The 13,968-nt window shown below is 34.7% G+C and overlaps 2 protein-coding genes across 15 annotated transcripts in view; one reads left to right on the forward strand and one right to left on the reverse strand.

Annotated features, from left to right (window-relative positions):
- FUT8 (fucosyltransferase 8) overlaps window positions 1-13,968 on the forward strand; it is a 301,256-nt gene that overhangs the window by 146,321 nt on the left and 140,967 nt on the right. For 13 of the 14 annotated variants that reach the window (XM_035720216.2, XM_025443649.3, XM_035720221.2 and 10 more), the window contains one exon: window positions 7,320-7,745. In XM_035720216.2, coding sequence (XP_035576109.1) covers window positions 7,543-7,745 — 203 coding nt within the window. In that variant the 5' untranslated portion in view covers window positions 7,320-7,542. Of the gene's footprint in view, window positions 1-7,319; window positions 7,746-13,968 lie in introns of those variants that run through there. The other variant, XM_035720232.2, reaches the window with a different exon arrangement.
- Window positions 1,347-2,751, reverse strand: LOC112657618 (lymphokine-activated killer T-cell-originated protein kinase-like). Its single transcript, XM_035720233.2, has one exon. It carries the CDS (start codon window positions 2,225-2,227, stop codon window positions 1,703-1,705), a length of 525 nt encoding a protein of 174 aa, XP_035576126.1. The 5' UTR covers window positions 2,228-2,751; the 3' UTR covers window positions 1,347-1,702.

Consider the following 13,968-nt stretch of genomic DNA (forward strand, 5'->3'; position numbering starts at 1 on the left):
AGATTCGGTTCCATTTCACAGGGGTTTTTTTTTTTTTTTCTTTTCTTTTTTTTTTAATAAATTTATTTTTTATTGGTGTTCAATTGTCAACATACAGAATAACACCCAGTGCTCAACCCATCAAGTGCCCACCTCAGTGCCCACCACCCAGTCACCCTCACCCCCCGCCCACCTCCCCTCCCACCACCCCTAGTTCGTTTCCCAGAATTAGGAGTCTTTCATGTTCTGTCTCTCTTTCTGATATTTCCCACTTATTTTTTCTCCTTTCCCCTTTATTCCCTTTCACTATTTTTTATATTCCCCAAATGAATGAGACCATATAATGTTTGTCCTTCTCTGATTGACTTATTTCACTCAGCATAATACCCTCCAGTTCCATCCACATCGAAGCAAATGGTGGGTATTTGTCGTGTCTAATGGCTGAGTAATATTCCATTGTATACATAAACCACATCTTCTTTATCCACTCATCTTTTGATGGACACCGAGGCTCCTTCCACAGTTTGGCTATTGTGGATATTGCTGCTATAAACATCGGGGTGCAGGTGTCCCAGTGTTTCATTGCATCTGTATCTTTGGGGTAAATCCCCAGCAGTGCAATTGCTGGGTCGTAGGGCAGATCTATTTTTAACTCTTTGAGGAACCTCCACACAGTTTTCCAGAGTGGCTGCACCAGTTCACATTCCCAACATTGCAAGAGGGTTCCCTTTTCTCTACATTCTCTCCAACATTTGTGGTTTCCTGCCTTGTTAATTTTCCCCATTCTCACTGGTGTGAGGTGGTATCTCATTGTGGTTTTGATTTGTATTTCTCTGATGGCAAGTGATGCGGAGCATTTTCTCATGTGCTTGTTGGCCATTGTCTGTCTTCCTCTGTGAGATTTCTGTTCGTGTCTTTTGCCCATTTCATGATTGGATTGTTTCTTTTTTTTTTTTTTTTTTTTTCTGGTAACTGAAGTCTCCTTTATTCTATATCATCCTACTAGGATTTTATTTTTATGCCAGAACTACAAAATGCTTAAGATATAGATTACTAAATAAAAAAAATATTTCAAAACAGAAAATACATCTAATAAAGCAAAAGCCAAAGACCTGGGGAGAATGGAGAGAGCAAGATAAGCCTTAACCAAAAACATCTAAATACCCAGGAAGCTAGTCTTGTGAGCCATATTCTCTCAGCTTCTGGTGACCATATTTCATAATAAGCACATCAGCCAAAAAAGGCCAGGAAAAAGTTAAATGGCTTAAAAGATAAGCAAACATAGACTTCTTTTTGTATGGCACAAAGTGCTAATTTCAATAAATCCATTAAAATAATATTTGAGAAACAGTAAAAGTGATGGTCACTCGATCCAAATTAACGTTATGCATAGAGTTTATAGCATTGTATTACTGCTAGTGTTTTATATATATATATAAACTGTTCAAATACATAAGTAGCTAGTTTCCTGAACTTAATAGAAAACCTATAATCTCAAAAAAAAAAAAAAAGAAAACCTATAATCTCAAATGCTTATCATCAGAAGCATATTAACAAATACAACTGTTTAAATGTTAACTAGGCGCTGTGGTCCTAAAGTGGGTCACTTCCAAAAAGTCTAATAATTACAGCTTATCATAGTAACTCTATAGTGTATTAGAGTAAACAGAACAGTTCTATACATGAGCCACATGTAAAGGCAGTAGTCATGAATATGCGGGGATCACTGGACATCTATTTCCAAAGCTTCCACGATGTGTGCGGCAGAAGGACGATCTTTAGAATCTTCGTTAGTGCATACAGAGAAAAGTTCAATTACTTTCTGGTACGTTTCATCCAGTTCTTCCATATTAAGAGATGGCCTCCTCCCCAAAGCTGCATAGTATGCTTCATCATCAAAGTCGCTTTCATCAAAAGTTTTATCTTTATCATCATCATTATCTGGAAGATTAATGTGTGGAATAGACAAAGTCATCATTTCCCACAGAGTCAGGCCAAAGGCAAATATGTCTGCCTTGTCAGTAATAATGCCATTCTCTTCCAAAGCTTCCTTGGGTTTCCAAGGCTCGGTGCCAATGTAACAGGCCTCAGGATCAGTCACAGTCATATTTTCATCAAGTGGCAGGGAGACTCCTACATCACAGATTTTAATTGTTTCAAAATCACCTTTAATTACAATATTTGAAGACTTTATGTCTCCATGAAGCAGTTTCTTTTCTTGGTGTAGATACTTTAACCCTCTTGCCATGTTCAAAGCAACCTTTAAAATTATGGCTGCTGGAAAAGGATCTTGGCTGTCTTTATTTCATTCTTCTATTAAGTCATTTAGAGACTTTTCACCTCCATATTCCATAGCAAGACATAGACTACCATCACTGGCTTCAGTGAAGGCACGATAACCTACAATGTTTGGGTGATGGAGGTTTTTCAAAATCTTAGCTTCATCTATTAATCTCTTTTGATACATACTTTGGTAATGATCATTACATTTAGGGTTAATCTTTTCCACAGCCCAAGGAGAATGAAACAAACCTCTTGGAGATCTTTTCATAAGGTACACATTTACCCCAGTACCAAAGCCAAGCTTCTGCATAAATGGAGAGGCAGGAATATTTATACATGAAGTTGAACATAATGCAGATTTCTTTTTTTTCTGATAATTTGCTTGGTGTCTTGAAATTATTGATTTCTTCCGTTGTAATAAACACTTGGAGCCACGCCGGGGAGGAGAGGTCTCGGCCAAGCCGGTCTTGAAATCTGATCCCGAGCCCTCCCCCCCCCCCACCACCACCACCCGCCAACCCACCAACTCACCAACTCCGGATTGTTTGTTTCTTTGCTGTTGAGTTTAATAAATTCTTTATAGATCTTAGAAACTAGCCCTTTATCTGATACTTCATTTGCAAATATCTTCTCCCATTCTGTAGGTTGTCTTTTAGTTTTGTTGACTGTATCCTTTGCTGTGCAAAAGCTTCTTATCTTGATGAAGTCCCAGTAGTTCATGAGTCTTTTCATATGGCAGCATCAAAGTAACAAGAACATGTGAGCAAGATAGAAGTATCAGTCTTTTGTAACCTTATCTCAGAAGTGAAATCATATCACTTTTTCTGTATTCTATTTAAGAAGCAAGTCAACTAGGTCCAGCCCACACTCAGGAGGAATAGATTCCACAGGGCATGAGTATAGGACACAGGGATCATTGGTAGTCATTTTAGAAACTGCCTATAATAATACATAGTGTATAAATTAACAAAATATTATAAATGGGTCTATAAAATAACATACCAACATTAATATATGTAGTATAGTAACAGTTTGCTAGTAGTATGCTAACTGCTTCCCACACATTTTATCTAAGCTTCTTCAGTATCCCATGGGAGAAGTAGTATGCATTATATCTATTTAATAGATAAAGAAATTGAACTTCAGTGAGATTACCTTGCTGTGACGTAGCAGAACAAAGTCTCTAGTCCAGGCTTTGCCTATTTTACTACCAATATATTTAATTTCCATATCTTATCAGCATTAAAATACTATTACCTTTTATTGAGCACATCTCATATGCCAAGCATTATAGTAAGAACATATATATTAACATCATTTCAGCCTCACAGTAACTTTATTAAAGTTCTCAGTTTTACTGATTATATACTTCAGCTTTCAGATTAAAGGAATTACTTTGAAAAATTACATACATTTTTTTGTTTCAGAGAATTAAGCAAATATGACCCAAAGAATCTCTGTAAACATCCCCCAGAATCATTTAAATACCTACTACCTTAAAAAAAAAAAGTAGTATCATTAAATAAATTTGTGGAAGGAAGTCTGACATATTTCAGTCCATTTAATATTCTGCAAATATATGTGTGTGTGTGTGTATATATATACACATTATTATTCACATTTAATATTCTTCAAATATATGTGTGTATATATATACATATTATTATATATATGATATAATATGTGTGTATATATATATTCTGCAGATGAAAGGTGGTATGTGAATCTTAGGAATGAATTTATCAAAACTTTAAAGGAAACAACCCACTCCTAGAAGAAATCTCAGCAAACACTACTATATAAATTTTAGTTAGAAATTCACTCATGTAGTTAATGTTGAAATATTTTTACTAATAAATTTGAAATATTTTCACTAATTCTTTCACAAATAAATAGAGTGGCTTTCATATCAAGATCTATACATACTTTCTTCAGTCATCCCATTGTCTTTGCAAAATGAATCTTTTAGGTGAGGAAAATAAGACAAAGTAGTGAGAAATTATTTTCTCATTTTGAAAGGTAACCATAAGTTGATGTTATAGCCTTTTAGACCATTTTATTTTGATTATTTGGGGGTGTTTTATAAGGTATATGTTGACAATAGTAAAGCCTAAAGCTTATAAATGACTTATTTTTGAACTGTTTTCCTCATGGTACAGTACTGCTTTACTTTATACATTCAGATTTGCTTTCTTAAGGGGGGCATAAAATGCATTTGAAGTTGATGTGCATGAATTGCATCATATGTCATACTAGCATATACCATGTATGACATCCTTCACTCATTCATTCACTTATTTATTAAAAAATTTTGTTAGTATCTACAAGTGCCGAACACTGCTCTAAGTACTTGGGATACATCAGTAAACAAAATAGATAAAAATCATGGAGTTTACATTTTGACAGACATCGTTCAAACAATAGGCTGGTGCTATTAATTAAGAAAATGGCCTTGTTTTGCTCCTATGATAATTTTTAATGCATTCTTACAATTCATGTAATATGTAGTAATTTAATATTTTGATATTTAATATTTTGGTTATTTTTGATGGTAGTTTATAAGAATTTAAAGTATTTTGTATAACAAAATTTATGTTTCTATAGCCTTTTGTTTCTATTTGAGTTATACTTTTGCTGGCTTTGAGTATTATAATTTTTATTGTAATTTTAATAAAATGTTATAGCACATCTTTTTATTACTTATTATTTAAATGATTCTTGTAAGAAAGCTATGTTTTGTTTATCACCGTTATATTTTTTAAGTTAACTTTTGCTATGAAGGGAAAGATTAGAACATTTAATACCTTGAGGCACCTGGGTGACTCAGTCCATTTGTATCTGGCTCTTGGTTTCAGGTCAGGTCATGATCTCAGGATCATGAGATCAAGCCTTGCATAGCTTTGTGCTCAGCATAAATTCTGCTTGGGATTCTTTCCTTCTCCCTCATGGCACCCCCCTCCACTCAATTGTGTGCACTCTCTCGCTCTCTAAAATAAATAAAATATTTTTAAAAATGTAACATCTTACTGGTATAGCTTGGACTATATTATAGGTTCAGCATATGTTAAAACAGCAATTTATATTGTTGTATATGTTGTCACAAACAGTATTATTAACTCAAATGTTAATGGGTAGCTTCTTTTGTTAACTTACTGAATTAAATCCATCCTTAGGGCATAAGAGTAGATTTGTTTTTTTAATTTGCTTTTTAACCAGGAAGCCCTGAATATCTGCATTGTTTCTGCATATGAAAAGTAGACTCCTAACTCTGGGAAGCGAACACAAGGGGTGATGGAAGGGGAGGTGGGCGGGGGGTTGGGGTGACTGAGTGACTGGCACTGAGGAGGGCACTTGACAGGATGAGCACTGGGTAATATGCTATACGTTGGCAAATTGAACTCCAATTAAAGCAAAATAAAGTAGACATCTTATGACTGATCTTTGGCCTGAGATGTTGAGTAGTCCTTAATTATTCTTATGTTTTAGTGAATGGATGAGGTAACCTGAGATTAGAGGAGCAGGATTTTGAGAAAGAATTTTGAGAGAGACAAGAATGAACAGTGGAGTCACTAAAAATAATGTTCTCAGTAGGCTTAAACATAGTTATTAAAACAGAGAAAACACCCAATTTTCTTTTTGATTATTGCTTTTCTATTTGTTTTTCAAACAATTCTCAGTGAGTACAATTCCTTTTGTTGTATGTTTTAACTAGTGTAAACCATTAACGATGATGAAAATAGTGTAGGAGTAGGAAGGAAATAGAACACTTGTTTGAAGAGATTTACTTTTCTTTGAATACTTGGCCACTTAAAAACAGTTGAAATTTGAGGTTCAAAAGTAGGAAAATAGCAACTCTGTAGTAATTTTTGAAGCCTCTTTTCCAACTTTTCTCCCAACTTTTCTGTTTAGTTTTTAATAACTTTCATTAATGCTCAAGTGCCTATCACATTTAGTCTTGAATATAAAAACTATTTCTCATCTTTTCTCTTTTTTACAAGGAACTCTGTGGCTGGAGGGAGATATGACTTCTCTTATATAGCTCTGGAATTTTCAAATGGTGTTAAAGTTATATGTTTGCCTACAATTTTTTCTTTGGGGGAAAAAATGGTTTTGTTTCTAAAGGGAATTATAAGTCTAATGATGAAGTGACAAATGAAACCTGCAGCCAAGCCTGAGAAAGCATGTGCATGTGAAACTTAAGATGCGCAGTGACTAAGATATAACTGGTAGAGACTTAGGATGCAAATGTTTGTATTTTTTAATACATTCAAGGAAGGGATAATCTAGTTTAATCTATAATGAACCTTTGCTTGTGATATTTGGAGTGGTTACCAGCTGCTTAATGGCTGCAATAACCTTTGCTTAGTTAATATGCATGTCACTTTTAGAATTTATCAGTGACAATTTGCCTGTCACATGCAGAGTTAAGTAGTGTAATATCAGCTGAGCAGTGAGATGGAGGGAGAAGGAATCAGGATCTTTTTTTTTTTTTTTAAAGATTTTATTTATTCATGAAAGACACAAAGACAGAGAGGCAGAGACATAGGCAGAGGGAGAAGTAGGTTCCATGCAGGGAGCCGATGTGGGACTCCAGGATCACGCCCTGGACTGAAGGTAGACGCTCAGCCGCTGAGCCACCCAGGTGTCCCAGAAATCAAGATCTTTTAGGAATGAGAACATGTTTCTGTTTGGGATCATGGAAACATTGGGCCAAAATATGTGGTTGAATATGTTTGTTTGGCTTAGATTGTTCATTAAAGATAATCTTTTGATTTCTGTGTATTATCTATTGCACAATGATATAAGAAAAAAGAATTATGATGGCACTTAGAAGACTTTCAAGCTTAGAGCTAATTAATTTATCTGGTATAGCCCTGGTCTACATGGGTGATGTAGACATAAAAGCTTTAGCTTTTTACTTATTATTAGGCTGTTAAGTTATTTGCCACCCTGTGGACCATTCAACACCAATGTGTTTCATTTAACTCCATGAATCTCTGCATATGCTATTTTGCATATTCTAAATAATTTAAATATATTTCTTACTCTTTCCACAGCATGTAGAGTCCATGAAGCACAGGACAATAAAGCTTCCTACTCATACCACCAGGAGGATCTCTTTGAAAGATTCACTACAGGACTACCAGAGACACCAAGTCTGAAGCATCATGTGTTGAAACAACAGAAGGCTACTACTTTTGCACTAGCTAGAAACAGAGTTATGATGTTTTCAATTCTTTGAGCTCCAGGAAGCCAGGAGAGTGAGTTGAAAATCTGAAAATGCGGCCATGGACTGGTTCCTGGCGTTGGATTATGCTCATTCTTTTTGCCTGGGGGACCTTGCTATTTTATATAGGTGGTCACTTGGTACGAGATAATGACCACCCTGATCACTCTAGCCGAGAACTGTCCAAGATTCTGGCAAAGCTTGAACGTTTAAAACAGCAAAATGAAGACTTGAGGCGAATGGCTGAATCTCTCCGGTAGGTTATTTATGCAAAAATTTAAATATTTTAGTGAGATACTGTTTATAACAATGATAGCTCTATATATTTAACATAATTTCTCCATGGTGTCAAATCTTATTTTGCATATGAATTTTAATATAGAAAAACCATGCCATTTAATTTGTTTTTGTATTTCACTAGTAGTTATCTTCAGCATTTTAATAATTTTGATACATTAAATATAAACTTTGTATGATTTAAATTAGTGCATATTAAACTTTTTGTTATATGGACAATAATAGACATTTATAATAATTGAGATAATAATCTTTAACTTATTAAAATTAAGAAAGAAAAATTCATTGCTGAATAAAACAACTGGATATGGAATCTAGGGAATTGTTACTGTTGCTACTTCTAGTTTATTACAAAATGTGACATGTATGTTAGAAGGCATCAGCTGTTTGGAAGAATAAAATCTTGTATTTTCAGGGAACAAGTAATTCCTTAATTCTAAATCCTCTGTTTTATATATGAAGGTGATTATGTATTCAGTGCTTGCTGTTTCTCAAGCTAAAGTTTGAAGATTTGAGTTCTCATTACTCTAGAGGTGTAAGTGACCCCAAGGGTAGAGAAAAAGAGGACAGAGTTCATTTCTTTTTGAGAACAAAAAAATTGAGGAGTGGAAAATGAAAACATCCTGTTGTGCATTGAGCCTTCAGAGTAGATGAGGAAGAAGAGAAGGAAAGTGCTAGATTGGTGAAGCTGAGGAGCATTCTGTGAAGGACGAATACAGTTGGCAGTGTCACATACTTTAGGGGCTTTAGAGAAGACTTCTCTCCTCCCATTCCTTCATCTCCCTGCCACTACTGCCTTTGCACTTTCTTTAGAATTTACTTTTCTCTCAACTTTTTTCTTTACCATAATATTATTTTTGGCCCTTTTATGTTCTCTGGAAGACAGTGCTTGATGTTAAGAATTTCACATAATGAATGAAAAGTTATTCCTGTCATTTTTAGTAGTACCATGTGGTAAAATGCAAAGTAACCAGGAATTAAAAAGTGAACAGATAACTTCCTGGATTTATATATCATTTTATTTCCTTTTGGGTGGGGACCTGGGAGTATCACAGAGAAGGTGATCTTTCTGTAGTCTCATTCAGTCATTTGTTATGAGAATCAAAGATTGATAATTTAGAGGTTAGTAATAGCTATTATTGTGCCAGGTACTATGCCAAGGACTTTGCATGGATTATCTCTTTGAATTTCATAAGTTTCCTTATGAGATGCTGATACTTGTTTTCATAACCATTTTACAGATGAGGAATCAAAGCAGTATTAAGGAATTTAATTTTTCCCAAGGTTATACTTTCACAAGTGGTGGAGTATCCTGCATCCTGGCGGTATGCCTCAAAAGCCTGGACTCTGATAAGGTGTATTGCCTCTGAAGAGAAACCAGAGAGAAGTCAGTGATTCAGAAATCTCAACTAAAAGTGTCATGCAGGAGATCACTAAGAATAGCTACTGCTCTAGTTGGTTTTGGAGTATGCTTTGATTATAGTAAAATCTTGTTCTACATCCTGGGATTATTGGTCCTTGGAAAAGATTTTGCTTCTTAACAATTCAGGCTCATAAATAATTATTTTTCTCCTCATTCCAACTTCAGTACTGATGTCAGTTGGCTTATTTCTGACTGCCAAGTGTCTTATTTTTTTTTGCATGAAAGGAAGCTTGCCTTTAATAATAGTAGTTTCTTCTGCAGACTAGTCTTTGTGTCTTCTTTTTTTTTTTAAGATTTTATTTATTTATTCATGAGAGACACACAAAGAGAGGCAGAGGGAGAAGCAGGCTCCCTCCAGGGAGCCTGATGTGGAACTGGATCCCAGGACTTTGGGATCATGCCCTGAGCTGAAGGCAGATGCTCAACCACTGAGCCACCCAGGCACCCCAATCTTTGTGTCTGTTAAGTCACTTTCTTTGTATTCTTTTGTGTTGAAATTAAATTCTCTACTACTGCATTCAAATGTAGAGACAACTTGTAAGAGTTGAGATGGTATGTAATAGACAGTGCTGTAATATCATCATAAATACAATCTGAAAACAGACCAAGTCCATTTTTATGTATAGATAGATAATTTTAGGAAAATAAATAAGTTCTTGTTTTCCCTCATTAGGGAAGAAAACCTCTTCAGACCCGTCCATCAACTTTACCAGTAGGGCTACTTGTGTTTCAGCCAGAGGGATTGCATTTTAGAGCCCTGGCATAAAAGGAAGAACAGTAGAAGTGCTATGGGTGTTGGTGTTTTTTCCCTCTCATTATAACATTTTGTACCCAGTTTTCTATGTCTTTTTCTTAGATGACAATGTGTTTGTAAGCTAAACGGAGTAATTCATATGTCTGCAAATCTAGGTCATTTCTTTGGGATGAAGAATATGGATTGGATTGGAGGAGAGTGATCCAGAAGCCTGAAATTACAATGTTCAAGAGTTAGGACAGTAGTTTTAAAAGTAGATAACTCATCCTCTAGCTAAAATTTGCTAATTTTGTTGATTGAATTACACATTTAGAAAAATTAATCATTATTCTGAGGGATGCAAATGTTTAAGTACAATGTTTGGGGGGTTGTTTGTGTGTGTGTTTAGTCTTTAATTCTGACTTACTGATGAATAATTTCTATACAATAAAATTCACTTTTTTCAGCATATAGGTCTATAAATTTTAGCAAATGTTTAGAGTCTTGTAACTACCATCACAGTTAAATTTTAGAAAAATTCTACCTTCCACCAGAATTCTGTTGTGTGCTTTTGTAATCAGATTCTAGCCTTACCTTCTGTCCCTGGTACTGAAGTTTTTTCTGTTCTGTATTTTTTTAAAACAATTCTTTTTTTAAAAAAGGATTTTATTTATTTATTCATGAGAAACAGAGAGAGAGAGGGGCAGACACATGCAAAGGAAGAAGCAGGCTCCATGCAGGGAACCCGATGCGAGACTGAATCCTGGGTCTCCAGGATCATGCCCTGTGCTAAAGGCGGCGCTAAACTGCTGAGCCACCCGGGCTGCCCTGTTCTGTATTTTATACTGATTCTAAAATACATCATATAAATAGAATAAGCCAGCCTTATAAGTCTGGCTTTTTTCATTTATCATGTACTTGAGATTCATTAATGTTATTGTGTGGATTGGTAGTCTTTTTCTTTTTCCTATTATTTTAATTCCTTTTTAATATTGAGTAGTATTCCATAGTAAGGATGTATCTCAGGGTTGTTGTCTTTTTTTTTTTTTTTTTTAACACATTGACCAGTTGAAAGATGTTTTTTGGCAATTATGAACAAAGCTGTTACAGTATTTGCTCTATAGGTTTTTGTGTGAACATAAGTTTTTATTTCTCTTGGGTAAATGTCTAGGAATGGGATTTCTGGGTCATTTGAGTGTTTGTTTAATTTTTTAAGATGTTGCCCAAATGTTTTCCATTGTATCTATATCATTTTGCATTCCCACCAGCAATGCTTGAGAGTTCCAGTTCCTCTTGCTAGCATTTGCTGTTATGTTTTTTATATTTTAGCTGTTTTAATAGATACGTAGTAATATCTCACTGAGTTTCAATTTGCATTTCCACAATGATGTTGAACATTTTTTTCATATGCTTATTAATTGCCATAATTTAGTGAGGCATCTGTTCACATTTGTTACTTACTTACTTAATTAATTTATTTATTTGAGAGAGAGAAAGAGAACAAGCACAACTGGGAGGAGGGGCAGAGGGAAAGAGAGAAACCACCTCTGTGCCAAGCAAGGAGCCCAATGTGGGGCTTTATCCCAGGACCCCAGGATCAGGACCTGAGCCAGAGGCAGATGCTTAACCAACTGAGCCACCTAGGTGCCCCTATTGTCAATTTTAAAAAATTGGGTTTTGTTACTAAAATTTGTTTTCTTATTTTTGCATTCTTTTTTAAAATTGTATTTCGATATAAAAAATTAAATTTATATGCATATGTAAATATAAATTATATATGTATATAATATACATTATATATATAATAGAGTAAAAATCCAGTGGCTTAAAACAAAGTTTTTTTTTTCCTTGATTATTTAATTTGGGTTGCTCTCAGCTTGGTTGTTTTTTCTAGTCTGGGGTCACTCTTGCAGCTACTACATTGTGATAAGGGAGTCCAGATGACCTCACTCACGTGTTTGATGATTAGCTAGGACCCTTACATGTGGCTTCTCCAGCAGGATGGCTCAGGTTTCTTATGTAATAGTATTCCAAGAGGGAAAGAACAGAAACTGTAAGTCCCTTTGAGGCCCAGTATCAAAAGTCACACTTTTGCCATATTCTGTTAGTGTATGCAAGTGAAAGGGACATTCCATATTCAGGGAACACAGGGAAAAACTGCAAAGAATTTGTGGCCATATTTAAACTACCATTCTCATCTTCAGAAGTAATCGACTAGGTCAAATCATTGTGGTCCTGATAGCCAGAGTTTGGTTTAGACTTGGTTGATAGAGTTATTTGTGGTTGGGTTTATAGCAGAGGAATGACATATTGAAGATGGTTGAGTAAGATTTAGATTTTCAGATGGAATTAGGGTATGTGCTTCACTGCAATGAAATTAACTTGGAAATATAGTATTAAATCTAGACATGAGGTGATACTGACCTCGATTAAAATTAGTGGTTGAATTTTTTTGCTCAGGAATCAAGGTACATCTACTTATTTTCTCATGTTTCTTGTATGCTCTTATTTGGCATTCCCCAGACATCCCTTTTTTACTTGTTAATTGCCAGCACTTTAGGTAAGCATGTGGTACTTGTTTTGTAAAACATTCTTTTAAAAATTTAGAGGTAATCACCTTCTCAGCCTGCTACCCTATAAGAATGCTTTTCTATACTTCATGTTTGTTTTCTCTCAACCTTTAATAATGTGAAGTTACTGTTCACAGAATCTTTGCTTCTTGGGATTTGTATAATTAATCTATGGCTTTCTCTGTTTTTCTAAGCTATGTAGTAAATTTCCCAGATGGATTAGAGCCAAAGCGCGAGTCTTCTGTTGGAAAAATTTGGAGCAACAGAAGCATGGACACAGAATGGGTAGAAAGGAAACTGACATAATGTTTCACAGGTCATATCTTACTTCTTCTGTTTGAGAAGCTGGTATTAGAAAATGAGGGATGCCTTTGTTCCTATTGGTTGATTGGAAAATTTGCTCTAGGCTCTCTTCTCTGTAACTGCCCATTTCTCATGTAAAGAGTGTACTTATATTCGTAGAGCAAGTGAGTGGTTTGGAATGTTTAGAACACCTGCCATCTACCTTTAACCTTACCTTACATATGTGCCTTTTATTTTTGCAACGCTGCATCTGTTATTCCTTATGCTATTAAGAGTATCTAATTTGTCCTTAGGGGCAATACTGCTCCCCTGTGTGAGAATATCTTTCTCAGATTGTAGTCAAAAAAAAAAAAAAAAAAAGATTTGTAGTGAAGATTCCTAGCCCTCCCAGTCTGACAAACAGCTGCTATCTCCCTGAAATTTTTACTAACTTTTTAATATATTGCTAGGTTAAGTTTGTCCTTGTCGTATTTTGGAATTTTTTTTCTGTGTTAACAAGACATGTTTACCTATAATTTTTCCTTCTTATGATGTCTTTTGGGTTTTAGAGCAAGGTTATACAGGCCAATTCTATTCTCTAGAAGGGTTTGTATAAAATTGATACTCATTCTGTTTTAAATCTTTGTTAGAATTCTACCAGTGAAGTTATTTGGGTCTAGAGTCTCTTGAGAAGGGTGCAAGGTTTGAGTTTGAGTGAAAGGGGGCATGACGTAAGGTTTTAAATTCTGAATTTGATCTTTTCAATAGAAATTGGCCCATTCAGTTTTCTATTTTTTTTTCTATTTTTTCTTATATCGGTTTTGGTAAGATGTGTTTTTCAAGGAATGTGTCCATTTTATCAACATTTTTAAATGTATAAACATAAAGTTGTTCATAATGCCTTTCTAATTTTCTTCTCCATACCTGTAATACCTGTAGTGATGTACCTTTTTCATTCCTGATATTAAATGTGTTTTCTCCTTTTACCTTGCTAAGAGTTTATCAATTTCATTTACCTTTTCAAAGAAGTAGTTTGATTGTTATTTTGTTTTTTCTCTAATCATATGTCTGTTTCTATTTTATTGATTTCTTCTCTTAGTTTGATAATTTCTTATAATCTCTTTTTCATGTATGGTTTTTTGTTTTTGTTTTTGCTGTGGTTTTTAAAACTTTT

The sequence above is a fragment of the Canis lupus genome, chromosome 8, assembly GCF_003254725.2.
Source record: "Canis lupus dingo isolate Sandy chromosome 8, ASM325472v2, whole genome shotgun sequence".
Lineage (NCBI taxonomy): Eukaryota > Metazoa > Chordata > Mammalia > Carnivora > Canidae > Canis > Canis lupus.